The 18409-nt window shown below is 37.6% G+C and overlaps 1 protein-coding gene across 1 annotated transcript; it reads right to left on the bottom strand.

Annotated features, from left to right (window-relative positions):
* Nucleotides 1–3644: 3644 nt before the first annotated feature.
* LOC123654354 (methionine aminopeptidase 2) lies at nucleotides 3645–11395 on the bottom strand. The gene is made up of 8 exons (XM_045590264.1): nucleotides 11105–11395; nucleotides 10788–10973; nucleotides 10463–10623; nucleotides 10173–10347; nucleotides 9653–9861; nucleotides 8987–9077; nucleotides 5959–6133; nucleotides 3645–4174 (listed from the first exon to the last, which is right to left on the bottom strand). Exons 1-8 carry the CDS (start codon nucleotides 11244–11246, stop codon nucleotides 3922–3924), a joined length of 1392 nt encoding a protein of 463 aa, XP_045446220.1. The 5' UTR covers nucleotides 11247–11395; the 3' UTR covers nucleotides 3645–3921.
* Nucleotides 11396–18409: the final 7014 nt, after the last annotated feature.

Genomic DNA, 18409 nt, shown 5'->3' with positions numbered 1-18409 from the left:
CACAGGTAGTTATTTCTGTCATTGTAAAGCGATTCAGTTACGTCAAAGGTAAAATTTTTATGTATAAAGATTGATACACCACCTCCCGTACCACCAGATCGGATGTTAAAGACATGGGTATAGTTGGGTATTTGTATTGATTGTGCTTCATATTCTGACGTTAGCCAGGTTTCTGTTAGCAGCACAATGTGCACATCGGCCGGTATGTATTTCAGAATGCAAGTTAGTTCTTCGAGCTTTCCTGAAGTATGTAAGCTTCGCACATTTGCGTAAAAACATTTAAGGGACGAAGAGCTTGTAACAATATTCTGGTAATTATTTGCCAATTGGTAAGTAATATTATTATTATCGTTTAGTTGTGAATTACTTATTTTACTATTGTGTTGATTTGTTTTTCTCAGTTTTTTGAGGACCCTGTTATGATTTTCGGAACGCCTTTAATATATTTAATTGTTAAATTAGTTTCTCCTTTATCCGTGCGCATTGCCAGCTGCTCACGCAAGGTGCTCATATACTGTTTTTGTAGTAGTGTTTGATCTGAGTATATACGTAATTTTTCGTTCTTTATCTTTGTCTTATTACGCAATAAATATTTAACTGTGCTCTCAGATTCAAAGCAAACTTTTATGGGTCTAGATTTCCCGGAGATTTGTTTTCCCAAACGGTATATTTTAATTGGTTGAGGGGAATCGGGGCTTATAGTATGCAGGATATTTAGAAGTTTTTGTTGTCTTGTTCTTTCATTTTCAATACATCCGAGTTTGTATCTTCCGGAATGCCCACAACGACAATATTCTTTGATCTCAGAGCACGTTCATGGAGCTCAGCGGCAAGATCTTCATAAACGGTATGCGGTGTATTTTGAAACGTAGTTGGCAAGGGATCGTTGTTCATTGTCGACAAAATTTTATCTTTTTCCATTTCTATTTTGGCAAAGGAGGATTTGAGATAACATATATCAGAAGACACTGACTCACAAAGCTTTACATCCGTCTCGACTTTTTCGATACGCTCTGACAGATTACCCAATTGTTGCTTGAACGTACTCAGGGAGTCCTTGATGGTTGTAATTTCAACTTTTAAAGATTTAAGCTCTTCCGAAATTGCATGGTGAACCAGAGTTTTTAAATCATTTCTTAGCTTATCGTTTTCCTCGGCTACAATTCTTTGCACCAGTTCAGCCAATAGTGGAGTATCCTCCCTAGATGAAGGTGATCCGGGTGATAACACCGCATTGGACCTGCCGCCGCACAGTGGGCTTGTAATCCCAGCCCACTGTGCGCCGCCGCGGTTTATAGTAACGTTATCGTTGCTTTGAGTTAATTTTGAGGAACTTCTTATCGGAGTATTGTCGTTTTTGGCTGGCTTTGGTTGTTTACTTGTGCATTCAGGACATACCCATTTCTTCAAATTAGGTGTAATTGATTTTTTATCGGTTGGATACAAACATTGAAAATGATAGTGATGTTTGCAGTTAAAGCATATGAGGACACTACCGGCGCCCTCTATCGTACTTTTACAACATTGAAATTTCATTCTTCACAAATTTTAAATGATAAAATTTTAAGAATAAAAACAGCTTCGGTGTGCGGTTTGAACTCAGGCCCCAACGAATAATTATATTATAAATAAATCAAAATCTCAAAAATGTCTGTCACCTCTTTTGCCTTTGCCGTTTTTATCGATAACTATCTACAAACAAACCGGTAACAACACTATCGCTCGGCGACAGTGACTTCTCGGAAATAGACTCCGATCAGTCGCTCGACCGATCCGCATATTGTATGAGGGCGAGCGGCCTATGTTGGTAAACAAATCGAGTCAACACGACCGATAATATTTGTAATTTTTAAGTTTAAAAAAGGTTTAAAAGTAGTATACAAGTAATAATGTGATTAAAAAATACTTACGTATGAAAGGTAACGCCATGTTTTAGTAAATTTTACGTGGCAGATCTTTTTTTGAAGCAAAAAACGAACAATTTGGCATTTTTTGAAGGACGTTGATTCAATCGCGCAACTAGATTTAGTCTAGTGATCAGTGCGGCTGCAACTAGTTTTATTGTACGCATATGGCCATTTGGCCTTATACCTTGACAGAGGGGAACGCCTGTACATGGCTACTCCCCTCCGTGTTGCTCTTTGCATGTTGATACATGAAAAATCAATTTTATGAAACAATTTTTTTTGAATTGATTTAGTTTTTTTAGTTTACGAATGAATCGAATATTTACGGTATAAATAAAATTGCATTTTACTCAAGAAAATCTGAGTGTGAATGAGAGTTGCATAGTTCTGGATGCAAGTAGGCCATCAAGTTTTACCGGCTTTAATTTTTTTATAAACTCAATGACACCGACAAACATGTGTTGTTATATATGTTACTAACAAATAACAACACAAACAGATGCCTATTTGTATTGATGATGTGAGAATAAAAAAAATTAAACTACATTTGATTACAGATATTATTATATTATTTTACAGTAATTTTCGCATATTTATTTTTATGAAAGTATCAAATGCGGTTTATCACACTATAACAGTCGCTTGGCGCGTGTGAGCGAAAGAAACGGCTGCGCAGAATTTGGCGAGAGCGCAGATTTAAGAGCGCTGGCGCTTGACTGATTTACTGGGTAATGGGTTTGATGCGAGGTATTATATACTATCTTTTTATTTTTAATACCTTTTGTATTTAATATTTTAATATATTTTTTTAAAGTTTGTTCCTAAATGATGTAAGTTTACTTTGGTATAGATAGGATTAACGGAGATACAAATTGAAAAAATCTGCATTATGTATAAACAAAAACATATTCCATATATTACCATAATTTTTTATACAGTTTTAAAGTAGAGGTTATTGAAAAATAGGACTTCAAAGTATACATTTCGACCGTTTACCCAGGGAGGCGTCTGATAAAAAGGTTATTTTTGTAAAAAGGTTAGAAAGGTTAATTTTGTACACACAATATAAATCAAAATTCTGATTCATTATGTTACCTACTAAAACAAAGCATGCTCTATTATATTTCAAAAATATAAATTACATTATTGCATCCAATACTAAGGTTAACGACGTTAAAATATTATAATTTCGCGGATTGTTACCGATTTTTGTGAAATGGCACTTAAGGAATATACAAAAAAATAAGCTGAATTGGTCGAGCCATTTTCGAGTTTATACGCTTAGCAACATTCATTTATATTTATATAGGTTATCATTCCCGAGAATATAATTCTATACTAGCATAAAAACTATTATTCTATACGGTAAAGTATGTTTACAGGCACTAATTTCAGGAACTACTGGTTTCACTTGTAAAATTCTTTGTGATGAATAGCCGAATTACCGCGGAAAAACCGCGGGCTCTGCTAGTATTACTGTATAGTTACGAAAATGATAATATTCACTGTATACCTAGTGTATGCCTACCATATAATATCCCTATTGTAAGAAATTCATTAAACTTAGGATAAATCTGGTATTATTACAAACAAAACAAAGGATTAAACCCAATAGATTAACAATGAGATTAATTGACCTGGAAAACTAATTCGAAAGGTTTTTGTTAAAATCTAAAAATAGCTATAATCTTTAAAGGAAGAAAAGTCTACCAAGAGTGCAATTAGTAAAACAGCAAATATTTTAAGAACTTTATTGAATTTTTTTTCTCATTACTTATACAAAAGGTTCTGAATTGTATCACACTGATCAAAAAGGGTTTTAGTATTATTACGTCCTTAATATATGTAGAATAAATTGTCTCAATCATATAATATAAACAAAAGCATTGATTGACTAAATCAATAAAAGCGAATTTTTAATTTTTACAGTACAGTATGTACTTAAAACATTAGTTTCATTATTACTAAACAGGTATTTCAAAAATATAATTGGTATAAAAGTAAGAGAAAATTCTTAATAATCGTCTCCACGGGATACTACTTCCTTGCAAGTGGGTCTCAAGATTAGGGTGTGTTCAAACTGCGCGGTGTAGCAGCCCTTAATGTCACATAGAGGCGGGTAGGCGTCCACTACACCCTTGTCACATAGATCTTTGAGAGCCATAGCGTAGCGCGACGCGCCGGCGCGTTCCAGCCACCTCTTGCAAAATGCGAGTGTTCCAAAGTTTTTGTTTATTAAATTGAGTAGCTGTTTTGATGATTGCAATCTGTAGAAAAAAATACTTGTGATGTATAAAGTATACTTATGTAATTTTATTTTTGTTCACGGCGCAAGTCGGTGCAGATACCTAGTGGGACATTCGCTAGAGGGTAAATCGATTCTCGTTATGCACAGTATTTTTTGTTTCTTCAATGACCAAACAAAAAATACTGTGCATAACTTACGTGTTTTAAATTTAGTTTTAATTTGCAATGAAAAAACTAATTATTATATTATAATAGCGACCCGCCCCGGCTCCGCACGGGTGCAATGCTGATACTAAATATTAAACATAAAATAAATATTTGCAATAAACAATGCACAAAAAAATGTGTTTAAATACGACATCACATTAGAAACTTCTAAAACTATCATTGTTCTGTTGTGCCGCTAGTGGGAAAGTTTTGGGGCAGTTCTGATTTCTTTCATTCTATACGTATTTTGGGGTGCTGAATCCGAATCTGAGGTTTGTGGACAAAATTTCATGGCGCAACATTGAAAAAAATCGCAAAAAATCTGCTTTTTCTGCTCTGCGGTCAAATTGAGTAACCTTCTCCTTTTTTTGAAGTCGGTTAAAAAAGACAGGACTAATAAAATAAAACTTAAAATATCATTACCTATGATCATATATTAATAATATTACAAATTATAATATGCAAAAATTATATGCTGTGGCAATCTTATCTTGATGTATATTAGGGTCTTTAAAAGCTTCAATGACAATTATAGGACTGACATTTTCAGTCTTATTGTTAAAAGTCCCAAAATCAAAATAATAAAAAAAAACTTAATAATTGGGTGGTGGGAGAAATCTCTCTCTCACTCTATCAGCCTTTTTTTTTTTTGTATCGCAGGGGAACCCATTTACGGGTGATTCCAGGACGCCCGAGTAACGAGGAAAGATCGGATTAGAAATGAGTATATAAGGGGAAGTTTGAAAGTAGCACCCGTGACAGAGAAAATGAGGAGCAATAGGTTAGCGTGGTATGGGCATGTAATGAAGAGGGATGAACGCTATGTTGGTAAAAGAATGTTAGGGATGGAGGTCGAAGGACGAAGAGCGATCGGGAGACCGAAAAAGCGACGGATGGATTGTGTGAGTGAGGATATGGGAAAGAAAGGAGTAAGCACTGAAGTGACGAATAATAGAGAGGAATGGAAGAGAAAAACATGTTGTGCAGACCCTACATAAGTGGGATAAGGGCAGGAAGATGATGATGATCCAGGACGCCCGGGTAGGCAGTCCTAGATAGTATGTCGGCTTCAGCACTTGGGGGTGCAGTACCGACCAAACCCCTGCGAGAGCCTTTAGCCGCTTTAATTGGAGGGTCGCGGATCTGCAGGCAACAGGATCCACTCACTCTATCAGCCTATCGCAGTCCTCTGTTGGACATAGGCGTCCACAAGTTCGCGCCAAAAAATGGCGTAAACTCATGTGCGTTGCTCATAGTCACCACGCTGGGCTGGCTTTGTCGCACCGAAGACGCTGCTGCCCATCTTCGGCCCGTGTATTTCAAAGCCAGCAGTTGGATGGTTATCCCGCCATATGTTGGCTTTTTAAGTTCCAAGGTGGTAGTGGAACTGTGTTATCTCTTAGTCGCCCCTTAAGACACCCACGGCACTCTTCCCGTGGCTTTATTCTTTATTGCCGTAGCCACAAAGCTAAAAAATGTATGGAGAAATGTGTGGAAATGGTTAAGTTAAAACTAACAAGAACTAAATTGAAAAAAAGTTACCAAGTGTAGGCTAATATTCAAACAATAATTATAATTTATACATTTAAATATATACCTTAAAGGCACATATTGTTGATCAAAGTTTTTCATGTAATGTGAGCAATCCATATCATCATGAACTTGCCCACGTCCTGTGGAACCGAAAGTTTCAATTGCATAAAACTCATTTTCTTCCATCCTTGTTGTTTCTCCACCCTTTACTATTGGCACAGTTTTTCCAGCATGGATACCTTAAATGTTATAAAATAGTAAAAATATAAAACTATTCTTACAATATTTTATATAAGCATACTAATCACACTGTGTAGACGAAATGATAGTATCAACAGCTAAGGTTTAAAGTCAATCCATACAAGAGGTCATTGCTAACTGGAATATTTTGTTTCTTAGTTGTTTAGTTCATTTTAAAACAAATATAGTATTTACAGAGGTACTCGTCTAGCTCTGAGCCTAAATCTTCCCTAGGGTCTATATAATCAATCTTTTAACCTTTTGACCGCCACGCCTCAAAACCATTCCCGTGCCCTGTACGCCAAGGCATAAAATAAACAAAAATACCTACGAAAACAATAGTGCTGCCAAGAGTCGTTATCGAGTACCACACAGTGACTTGTTTTTGTTGGTTTTTATGCAATAAATGACTACTTATATAATCTAGGAAGGTTTATTTTTTAATATTTTTCTTGTGTTATCTTGCACTCGTTATATATACTTACAACAACATAAATAAAAAACAAACATTACAAAAATAATCGTAGTAAAGCACAACACTCTTTTCTATCGCCATGACGTCATTGTCACGACTGGACGACTACGGCGCAGCTGACCTACGGTTATGAAACTCTATTTAGAGACGTGCTGTGTCGCACGCAAGGAAGCCGCAGGCTATATATCGATTTCGAATCGAATCGATATATACATGAAAAGTAATTTAGAATAAAATTAACCGAATTCAAATTTGTAATTTTTTAACCGACTTCAAAAAAGGAGGAGGTTACTCAATTCGATTCGATATATATTTTACATTTTTTTTATTTATGTTCGGGGGTAACTTTGTCGTTTATGAAACGATTTTGATAATTCTTTTTTTGTTGGAAAGGAGATAACCCCGGTATAGTACCATGCTAAGGAAACCAGGATTTTATAATGAGATCTCGAAAATCTTCATAACTTTTACTGGGTGCACCGATTTTGATGATTTTTAATTTAATCGAAAGCCGATGTTTATCATGTAGTCACATTTAAATTTCATCCAAACACGATTACAACTTTTTGATTGATCTTTGATAATGCGTATTTACTTGACTATTTTTTCGTCTACCTACGTTGTATTACATGTCGATATAATTGAAGTTAGTTTTTTCGTTTGCCTGCAAACACAATTATTATCTTATTAGATAATAGTTTATTATTTAAGGTTGAAGGTTCATTAGAACAGTATTCCACTGTGCCCTGTTCCATAGTACCCCATAAGGCCAACGTTTTAAGCGAGTTTTATAAAAACTTAGGTTATTTTTGAACTTTCCACACAATTGTCTCAAATGATTAAAATTAATGAAAAAAAATATCATTTACCTATTCTTTAAACTTTTTTACTAAAAAGAAAGTACTTTGAAAAGAAATCTCAACTTTTGAACAAGAATAATTGTGTTTGCTCGAATACAACGTAGATCGACGAAAAAATATGATCCGATGAAGCAAATTAATATAATCGGTGCGGTCGATGCGTTAAATATTTTTTTGCTTAGGTAGCAAATAGTACTAAAACAGTACTGAGTAAGTAGCAATATTTCAAATCAAATATTTCACGACACACGACACGACATGGGTCTTAGAAAAAAAGCTTTTATGAGAGTGGGGGTTAGAGATGATATTGATGCTGCCAGATGATTTTGAGATGAATCGTAATTTCGCTCTTAACCTTAGATAAAAAAAATGAAAAAAATATATATTTTTTTATTGTATATTATTAAAATCATCGACGCCTTCTAAAATACGACGATGTTCTAAGGTATCGCTCGTCTTGCACTTCACTAGTTTTCTCGCTATTCGCTTATGACGTCATCAGCGTGTCGTCTATACTTGACAACGGCGTGTAGAGAACGGATTAATGACTACGCGCTAGAGATGCGCCAGATTTGAGATATCAGATTTATTATGGCGATTTGATTGATTTTAGTTGATTTGATTTTTTATTCATTTGCTATTTATGTGTTAGCTGATGATAGTTTTATGTTTTTTACCTTTTGTTTTATTCAAATATTAAATTATTTATAGAAAATATAACACGTTTGAGTTGAATTTTGAATAGCTAATTGCAAAAATGACTTGTAATTATGATTTTTTTAAAGTGCAATAAAGAATATATAAATCATCTATACCATTTTGACTAGCCCGTTGGCGCAGTTTGTAGTGACTACAGGTCAGCGGTGCTTTCTGCTCCGGAGGTTATGGGTTTGATTCCCACCCCGAGTCTGGGTATAATATATATTTATTTATATTTATATGTATGCTTATCAAAAAAAAAAAAAAATAGCTATACCAGTCAGCTGTTACCTATAACACAAGCATTAAGTTGCTTACTTTAGGAACAGATGACCGCGTGTGTATGTTGTAAATATTTATTTATTATTTATTTATACCTCTTGCGTCACATCCCTAGCGGTCAACTATAGACGACTTCGGCGTTCTGGACATATCATTTACGTGGAATAAAAATGCATGTTTTTATCTCAATGTTTTTCAGTACGTGTAGCTCTAAAAGACTTGTTTTTTATACTCAAATGTTGCGGGGATATTCTATTTTCATAAATGTTGAATTAAAATACTAGAAATATTTTTTTAATAATTTTATTTAATATTTTTGTGGTCCGGGTTTTTTGTCATCTATAGACGTCGCTGGCGCACAGGACTCGCGAGCCCTTGTCAAGTATAGGTGACTACGGCGGTCAAAAGGTTAATGAATATAAATTAGGTAAATAATATCAAAAGAATTTCCTATTACAAACATTGTTTATATTTAATGTTATCATAAAAATTAGATGTGTTCTAATATTATAAAAAAGATAATTTCAAGTACTCACGATAGGGCCCTATAGAGTGGCCATTAAGATTTCGTATTGGTTTTACTTGATATGTATTTCCATCCAATTCAATTTCATGTGACTCCATTACCTATAATTAAATGTTCAAATTAAGTTGTAAACAAAATATGAGATCTTTGTCTGTAACAAATATTTGAGACTAATTAAAACATACCAATTATTCATTACAATTTCAGTCTTAGTAATAAACATGACACATATTGTATGTAATATGGGAATGTAAAAAAAGATCTAACTTTTAGTAAACTAACGCCGAGTTGCACAAAAATAAATTAAAATTTAAGTAGTGAATAAACTAATTTAATTGCAAGAATTGTATGAAATTCTTGTGATTAAATTAGTTTAATTTCTACTTAAGTTTTAATTTTGTTTCGTGCAACTCGGCGTAAGAGTCTTTTACCAGTTGCTGATAAAGCTATCTGACATAAATTATAATTTATTAAGCAGATAAAAGTACATGAAAGTGGTTAGATATCATTTCTCTTCGACTACATATTTGCAACCTGTCAATTCAAAAGTTGTTTATTGATGTAAAACAAGCCCTAAGGCCTGTTTAGCTACCTCTTGAAAAAGCCTATCAGTAATTTGTGTGAGATAAGCTTTCTGCACAACTAGTGGAAGAGGCCCTAACTCTTTAATTTTTACCTCTTGAACAGCAGCACCAACGTCACACAACCTGACGTCAACACCAGAAGCTTTGATTCCTGCCTCGGTTGCCTCTTGTACACCTTTTACTAATGGATCATAGCGAGGATTGAAATGCAAAGTAAATGCACAATCAATAATACGTCCGTTAATATGTGTACCAAAATCAATTTTGACTACATCATCATACTGCAGCACTGTGTTATCACCTAAAAAATAGTAATACTATGTTAATGTTTTAAGATCAAGAGTGTTTTGTATTTAGAAACTTAATAATTTATTATCAGTAAATGTATACATCTTACAAAAATTATGACACACATAAGTGACACAAAACACAGACTGCAGGCTTTATTAGTACCATTACACTAACCCAATGTCACTTTCTAATATAAAAGATATCTTTGACCTATAATATAAAATAGTTTAAAAAGTTATCTGTTCCAAATAAAATACCTCATGAAAAGGATAAAGCAATAATTATTTAAATATAATTAATATTTACAAATTATATATTAACCTGTATTTGGTGTATAATGTGCAGCGCAATGGTTACGACTGCAACCAGTAGGGAAAGCCAGTCCCGCTTTAAGACCATCCTCTCCAATAAGACGTCTAGCAGTTGATTCGAGTTCTTCACAGATTTCTATCATAGTCATGCCTGGTTTAATCCAATTACGCATGTGTTTTCGAGTCTAAAATGGTAACTGAAGATAAGTTATACTTAAAGAAATGTTGTTAGTTATGTTTGAAGAGATAACATTAAGAACAATAATAAAAAATTCTAAAAAATATTTGATTGACGAGTACTTGTCTATGTGCTTCAGCAGCATGCCTTATTTCTTGATAAATATCATTATGCATCCTGTCTAAAGCCCTTTTCTCTTCGCTTGAAAATCGATCTTTAGCTGTTCTTTCATCAATACCCTCAGCTGGGCCATGTTCCATTATTTGACCTTCAGGGAAGTTTCCTGGAAAAGATATTTGGCTAATTTTTTTTAAAATGTTTTATTAAAAAAATCCTGATTAAGATTGTAATATCTAAAAATGTAAATATATCAAAATGAAACGTGTTTGATACTAAGATTTGACAATTAAATTTTAATCAAATTTAAATTAAAATAAATTTACTAACCGTCTGGGAAAAGTTCAGAAATTGGAATTGTTGGTGGATCTGTTTGCACTTTATCAATGTTCTTTCCACTCTTGTTTTTATTTTTCTTTTTCTTTTTCTTCTCATCTCCTGCATTCTCATCTACCGAAGGTGTTTCCGTTTTTTCAGCCTCGGTAGTTACATTATCAACTGCATTATCAGTTCCCGCTAAAAATAAACTACTATAAAATTTCTAACCTCAACGTCTTTCTTAATACAAAATATCTATGCGCACTTTATATATTAGGTAATAATTATCAAAAGCTTGTAATATATTCATTAAATGTATTAAACCTAACCTGTCTTCTTCTTCTTCTTTTTCTTTTTTTTCTTCTTAGCGGGATCTTTGGCTTCGATTTCTTCTGTTTCTTGTAATTCCTCTTCTTCTTCGTCATTTTCTATTTCCTTTTTTGTTTCTTCAACTTTCTTAACATCAGCCATTATGTTATTTTATAATTTACAAAAATATCTTTTCATAAACATGCACGCGAATTCCGATGATATTTTTTTATTTGCGCAATTGTATCAGTAGCTGCAGTTGTCTCGTTAGACTCTAGTAATTTGGCATTGTGTTGCAACATGCGTATCTTAAAAAAATCTATTTATTATTTAACATTTTCTAATAGAAGTAGAAATTTAATATAAATAAATTCATTTTTAAATAAGATTTACACACCAACATATTGTACATGAAAGACAATACACACATTTTGTATCTTTTCGTCATACGGCAGCAGCCATGTAAAATTTACATAAAGAATACTCGTTTAGTATTCATAATATAAGATTAGTTATAGATAAAGGACTTTTTGTGTTTTATTAATTTAATATGTATTTGTGTTTTTGATAAAAACATTTTGAATTCTTGAATTTTATTCTACTGTTACACGATTTACTCCCACAGCTTAATGCAGGGCACAACAGAGACCGGGGCGAGGTGGCGAATGCTAGCGCGACCCCATATCGGCCCACCCAGGTGGACGATTGCTCACCCGTGGTGGTTTTGGAGTCTGACATAACCCTCTGGCACCGTCGCGCCGGAGGTTTAAAAAAACGCTAAAAAAAGGCGGACGTTTCGGGACGTCTTGGAAAAAGGCCAGGTCAAGAGTACCCTAAACCGAAGAGAATGTATGAAGGGAATAATGAAAGTGGACGAAGCGAAACAAGTATGTAAGAATCGTAGCAAGTGGGAAGAAGTGGTCTCTGCCTACCCCTACGGGAAAGAGGCGTGATTATATGTATGTATGTATGTAGATACATCATTGTTCTGCCGAAGTAGTCTACAGATGCCAGTTTATTTAAATTTTTTTCATCTGAATATGCTAAAGAAATGTTTCGCCATTGCTCATTGCAATATATCTACTGTTAGTAGTTGTTTACAGCAGAAGATAGGCTTCTGCATACATTTTTATTACTTGCAGTTTTGTTGGCTAGAAAGCAGTTAAGTACCTACTCATGGTGACTCTTCCAAGGTCGTCGAACCATTTCGAGGGGCCTTCATGCGCTACGCATGCGTATGTCTATGAACAATTTTAATTTATACAAATTCAAACTTTATAAGTGAGTTAAGTTCACAATATTTCCTAAAAGATATTGATTTATCTAATTATACTTACAAATGTTACAAATATTTTACAAACCTATAAATTTATAAACGTTTTTTTTTCTAAATGAAAGTTTTTATTACTACTATCTGTTTTTTTATTTTAAAATACTAATATAGAAAATAATTTATAAGTATGTAGGTATGTGGCTAAACAATACCTACGTTTAACATAAAACGTGATCAACTGCTCCTACTATTGCCTGTATTATAGATAACAGCAGGCTTTTTTTTTTTTTTTTTTTTTTTTTTGATATCGCAGGGTAACCCATTTACGGGTGATATCCAGGATGCCCGGGTAGGCATTCCTAGACCGTATGTCGGCTTAGCACTTGGGGGTGCACTACCGACCAAAACCCCTGCGGGAGCCTTCAGCCGCTTTAATTGGAGGGTCCCGGATCTGCAGGCAACAGGATCCCTCCAGCGACAGGCTGGCCTCGGCGAAAAGACCAGACTTCTCCTCCATGGGACTGTCCGGCTCACCTCTGAACAATCCCGACGACGCCATGTCTAGCAGGACCGGGTTCCCATCCCGGCCCGACATGGGCACAGGGGCGTTACTGGAAACGCATTAAGTAGCGCCTCCTACGCACCCCCGTTCGTCGCCTGCGGACGGAGGCCTCGTCGGCGGCCCCCTCTCTCATCCGCTCGTCGTTCTCCTTCTGGGACATTACTGTCTCGCAGAAGGAGACCATCGCTTTCCAGGACTCGTCGTCGCCGAGCATCGCGGTGATAACGCTCGGCAGTGACAAGTCCCCTCCGAGGACTGTCGTCAGATCGCGACGTAGCGCCGCCCATCTCGGGCACACCTCGAGGGTGTGCTGGGCAGAGTCCACCACCGCGCCACAATCGTGACATTCAGTCGTCGGCTCCCTTTGGGCCGTCCGACACAAGTATTCACCAAAGCAGCCGTGCCCGGTGAGAACCTGCGTCAGACGGAAGGTGAGGGGTTTGCGCTTACGGCGCATCCACCGCTCAAGGACCGGGCGCAAGGCAGCCGTTACGCGTGTGCCATACGGCTGCTCCGCCAGGTCCTCCCCCCACCTTCGCATTAGTGCTTCTTGCCCCATCCGGCGCACCCGTAGGATCCCGTCCAACGTGGGGTTCTCACCGAGAGCCCTCCTACCCGAGACGTATGAGTAGGTCTCGGCAAGGACCTCCGCCACGAGTTCCCACGGGGGATCGCCGGCTAGAGCAGTAGCTGCAGCCCACGATATCGTACGGTACCCCCGGATCACCCTCACCGCGATGATCCTCTGCGCAGACCGCAGCGCGGCCTTATTCCTCGCAGTGAGGCGATCCGCCCAAACCGGGGCACCGTACGTCGCCATACTCCGGCAGACTCCGGAATATAGCTGCCTGCAGGCGGCGCTGGGTCCTCCGAGGTTCGGGAGGAGTCTGCCCAGTGCACTCGCCACCTTCACGACCTTCGGTCCCACCACAGCGAAGTGTGGGCCGAAGGTCCACCCTCCGTCAAGGATGAGCCCCAGATATTTGATTTGGGAGCTCATCCTGACCCTCCCCTCTCCGATCTGCAGGGTAGCCCCCGGTGGGGGTCCCTTACGTCCGGTCCCGCGGAAGAGGAGGGCTTCGGTCTTGTCAATTCTGACCCGAAGCCCCAAACTCTTTATGCGGCTGATCACGAGGTCGAGTCCGACCTCGGCCAGCCGCGCCGCCTCCTTGTAGTCTCGTCCCCGAGAGTAAACGAGGGTGTCATCCGCGTAGCAGATGACACCCATCCCGGGGAGGAGACGGCCTCGCAGGACCCAGTCGTAACCAATGTCCCACAAGATCGGGCCCAGCACCGATCCTTGCGGGACACCACAGCCGACTCGCCGCCACTCCACGGACCCCGACCGATTCTCGAGGCCTACTTTCCGATCGGAGAGGTACGCCTCCAACAGCCTCCCTAGATACGGGGGCACTCCGAAGAATTTCAGTGCCTCCCGTATTACTGCGTGCGGGAGGCTGTTGAAGGCGTTCGCGATGTCCAACGACACCGCGACCACCACCTCCCTCCCATGTTCCGCCTCACCCGTCACCGCCCGCAGGCGTTTGAGGGCATCGATTGTCGACCGGCGTGCTCGAAACCCGAATTGAGATTCTGATAGTCCGGGTCCCGAGCCTTCCTCCAGGTGCTGAACGAGCCGGGAACCCACTATTCTCTCCAAGAGTTTCCCAGCTTCGTTCAGCAACACCACCGGTCGCACCGACGAAGCCGAGTCCGGGGTCCGCCCTGCCTTAGGAAGTAGGCAGAGCCTACCCTCCTTCCAGGCCCCCGGGAACTGACCAGACCGCAGGCAGCGGTCAAAAAGTTCCCGGAGGCTGTTGCCGAGGTGCCCGAGAGCGATCGCAAGTACTCTCCCGTGCACCCCGTCTGGACCCGGCGCCCTCTTCTTACTCCGAAGGCGGGACAACGCCGCCTCCATTTCAGCCTCTGTGACGGGTGGGGGAACACCCTCCTCCTCGTCCGGCGTCTGCCGAGCCATCCTAGGGGGCACGAAGCCCTCGGGTTCGTCAGGAAAGAGTTCCCCGACGATCCTCCCGAGTTGCTCCGGCTGGAGCGTTTCGCTGATGGGGGCCGAATGGGCGCGGAGATAACAGCAGGCTGATACAGCTACGAATAAATGTATATTTTTTGTTGCAAATGTTTCTACATTTTGCAAATGTTTCTGAATTCCAAAACCACCCCTGAACCAGAAAGAACAAATGAACTAAAATTAAAAAGATATTAACTATACTTCATGCTCATGGTTTTTACACAATAATTTATATAAGGATAAGGAGAGACCAATCTTTCGTTTGCTAGTCTTTTTTTACTCTTTTTATAGTAATTAATGTATATTTCTGGGTGTTTGTGTTGCCAGTAGTGGTGTATAATTTGCCATGCTACTTTATATTTAATTCTGTGTTGTGTACATTAACGTTATCTCTTCATCTTTATTAACTATTTTATAATTTTTGTTTATACCTTGCTTGTACGCTTGGAAGTTTGTAAATTCTAACTTCTTTCATTGCAACTGGTGGGTACGTTAAATGGTATTAACATATTTCATCTTTATTTCATTTTGTAATTTTATTATTATAATAATAGTTATAATTATTTTATTTTTCTATAGTATTTTTTTTTATTTTTTATATTATTTTATTATTATCATCATTATTATATTATTGATTTAAAGGTTTAATTTATATAGAAATTGATTTTTATCTATTTATACCTTAATAATATATATATATATATTTTTAATATCCATTCCTGCTATTATTATTATTATTATTATTTTTACGTTATTGTATTATATTTATATATATTGTTTTATTATTTATTATTTATTTTTTATTATTTTTATATACCTACATTTATTATATATATATTTTCTCTTTTATTTATTTATCATTTTTTTTTTCTTTTTTTATGTCTTTCTTTGATGATAGTGACGCATTTTTATCGCTATCGTCTGCTTCCGAAGACTCAAGTAACAATGACAGTTATTATAGCATACCCTCTTTGAGCGACACGTTAAACTCTTGTTTTGAAAACACTCCCAAGAATTTTAATTTAGTCCACATAAACGCACAGAGTATTCCTGCTCATTATCCAGATTTATTGTCATCTTTTGGTAATAAATATATACACGCTATCCTAGTTTCCGAGTCTTGGCTCAAACCTTGTTTGCCTTCTATTTCCTTTTCCATACCGGGATTTCACTTGATCCGTAATGACCGCATTGGTCGGACAGGTGGAGGGGTTGCCATATATCTTCGCTCTCATATTCCTTTTACCATCATAGATACTTCACAACCTCACGCCGGTGGAGCTGAGCATCTTTTTGTTGAAGTGAATCTGTCACACACAAAACTCCTAATCGGTGTTTTTTATAGCCCATGTCTTACTGTAGACTATTTCACTTCGCTTGAATTGTTACTTCAACAGTTTAGTCCTTTATATAGTCATACGGTAATCATGGGTGATTTTAACACCTGTCTGCTCAAAAACGATCACCGGTCTTCCCGGCTAAAAACTCTAATTAATGGTTCAAATCTTCATATCTTACCTTTGCTTGCTACTCATACTTTACCAAATTGTATTCCTTCTCTTTTAGATCTAATTATTGTTTCTTCCATTGACCATGTTGAAAAACATGGTCAATGTGCTGCTGATGCTTTTTCTTACCACGATTTATTATTTCTATCCTACAAAATCAAACCTCCTAAGCTTAAATCAAGAATTCTTCTGCAGCGAAGTTTTGGTAGAATGGATGTGGAACAACTGCGGAGGGATGCAGCTGAGATTGATTGGACTGCGGTTTACGATGCAGGTACAATTGACAGCCAGGTAGCTGTTTTCAGCTCTCTGCTTACACAACTTTACGATATTCACGCACCCATTCGACCAGTAAGAATAAAACATCTACCTGCCCCATGGATTACACCCGAAATTAAAAAATTGCAGGAAAAAAAAGTTCGTGCTAAGTCGCGGTACAGACTGAATAACAGTGAGGCTAATAGAGAGGTATACGTAAAGGCTCGGAATCACTGTAATAGGGTGTGTAGAGATGCACATCGTCGCCATATCCACAAATCTGTCATCGAAGAAGAAGATTCCAGCAAAGTCTGGAATTTTCTTAAATCACTTGGAATTGGCAAAGCGCGTCTAGATAACAGTTCTCAAAATCTTAATCTTGACGAGTTAAATCTCCACTTCTCTTCGTCTGTTGCCATAGATAGTGCAACTAAAGCCCATACAAGAAATCAACTTTCAGCTTTGTCAGTTCCTGATTCTCCCATTTTCTTTCTTGATCAGCTTTCTGAATGTGATGTTAAGAAGAATATTTTAGCAATAACTTCAAATTCCGTTGGTTCTGATAGCATTAGTCGGAAAATGATCCTTCCTCTCCTTGATATACTAACACCGATAATTACATCCATTTTTAATACTTCCATCTCTACCTGCACTTTCCCATCAATGTGGAAAGATGCTGAAATTGTACCTCTCCCAAAAAAAGCTAATCCGTCGTCCTTATCCGAATATCGTCCTATTTCCATCCTCCCTTTTCTGTCCAAAGCACTCGAACGGCTTGTGCATCAACAGCTCAGCAGTTTCCTTTTAAAACACCGTCTGTTGAATCCTATGCAATCCGGTTTTCGCCCAGGTCACAGTACGACTACTGCGCTTGTAAAAATAACGGATGATATACGATCAAATATGGAAAACCAACAGGTCACGGTATTAACGTTACTCGATTTTAGTAACGCCTTTAATACCGTGGACTTTGATATACTATGTAATATTTTACGTTCTCTTAACATATCTCCTGAGGTTGCTGATTGGTTTCTTAGTTACTTGCAGGGTCGCCGGCAGCGAGTTAAATTGAATGACTCATACTCCAATTGGTCAATGGTCAATACCGGTGTCCCGCAAGGTGGCGTGCTCTCCCCTCTTTTGTTTTCAATATTTATAAATTCTATCTGTAATGTAATATCTTCTTTCTACCACCTCTATGCAGATGATCTCCAGATATACTCTCACTCCACTGTTCATAACTTATCTCAGTGTGTATCGCGTATAAACAATGACCTTTTAGCCATTGGTAAATGGAGTAAAGCCTATGGCCTAAATATTAATCCAAATAAAACGAAAGCTATTATTATAGGAAGCTCCAGACTGCTCAGCCGCATTGATAAATCTGAGCTATCTCCTGTTACATTTAATGGATTCACCATTCCATATAGCGAAAGCGTGAGAAATTTAGGTGTTATCTTTGACCAACATCTCTCTTGGGGTCCTCAAATATGTGAAATTAGTCGCAGACTGTTCGCTTCGGTTGGGTCTCTCCGCAGATTGCGTAATCTTCTGCCCATTCCTACTAAAATTGCTCTTGCACATAGTCTCTTATTACCAATTCTTGATTATGCTGATACTTGCTATCTTGACATTACAGAGGAGCAGCTTAATAAGCTTGAGCGCATTCAGAATGTATGTATAAGATTTATCTTT

Source organism: Melitaea cinxia, chromosome 6 (genome assembly GCF_905220565.1).
Source record: "Melitaea cinxia chromosome 6, ilMelCinx1.1, whole genome shotgun sequence".
In the NCBI taxonomy this organism is placed as follows: domain Eukaryota; kingdom Metazoa; phylum Arthropoda; class Insecta; order Lepidoptera; family Nymphalidae; genus Melitaea; species Melitaea cinxia.
This window is presented reverse-complemented; position numbering and strand designations above follow the sequence as displayed.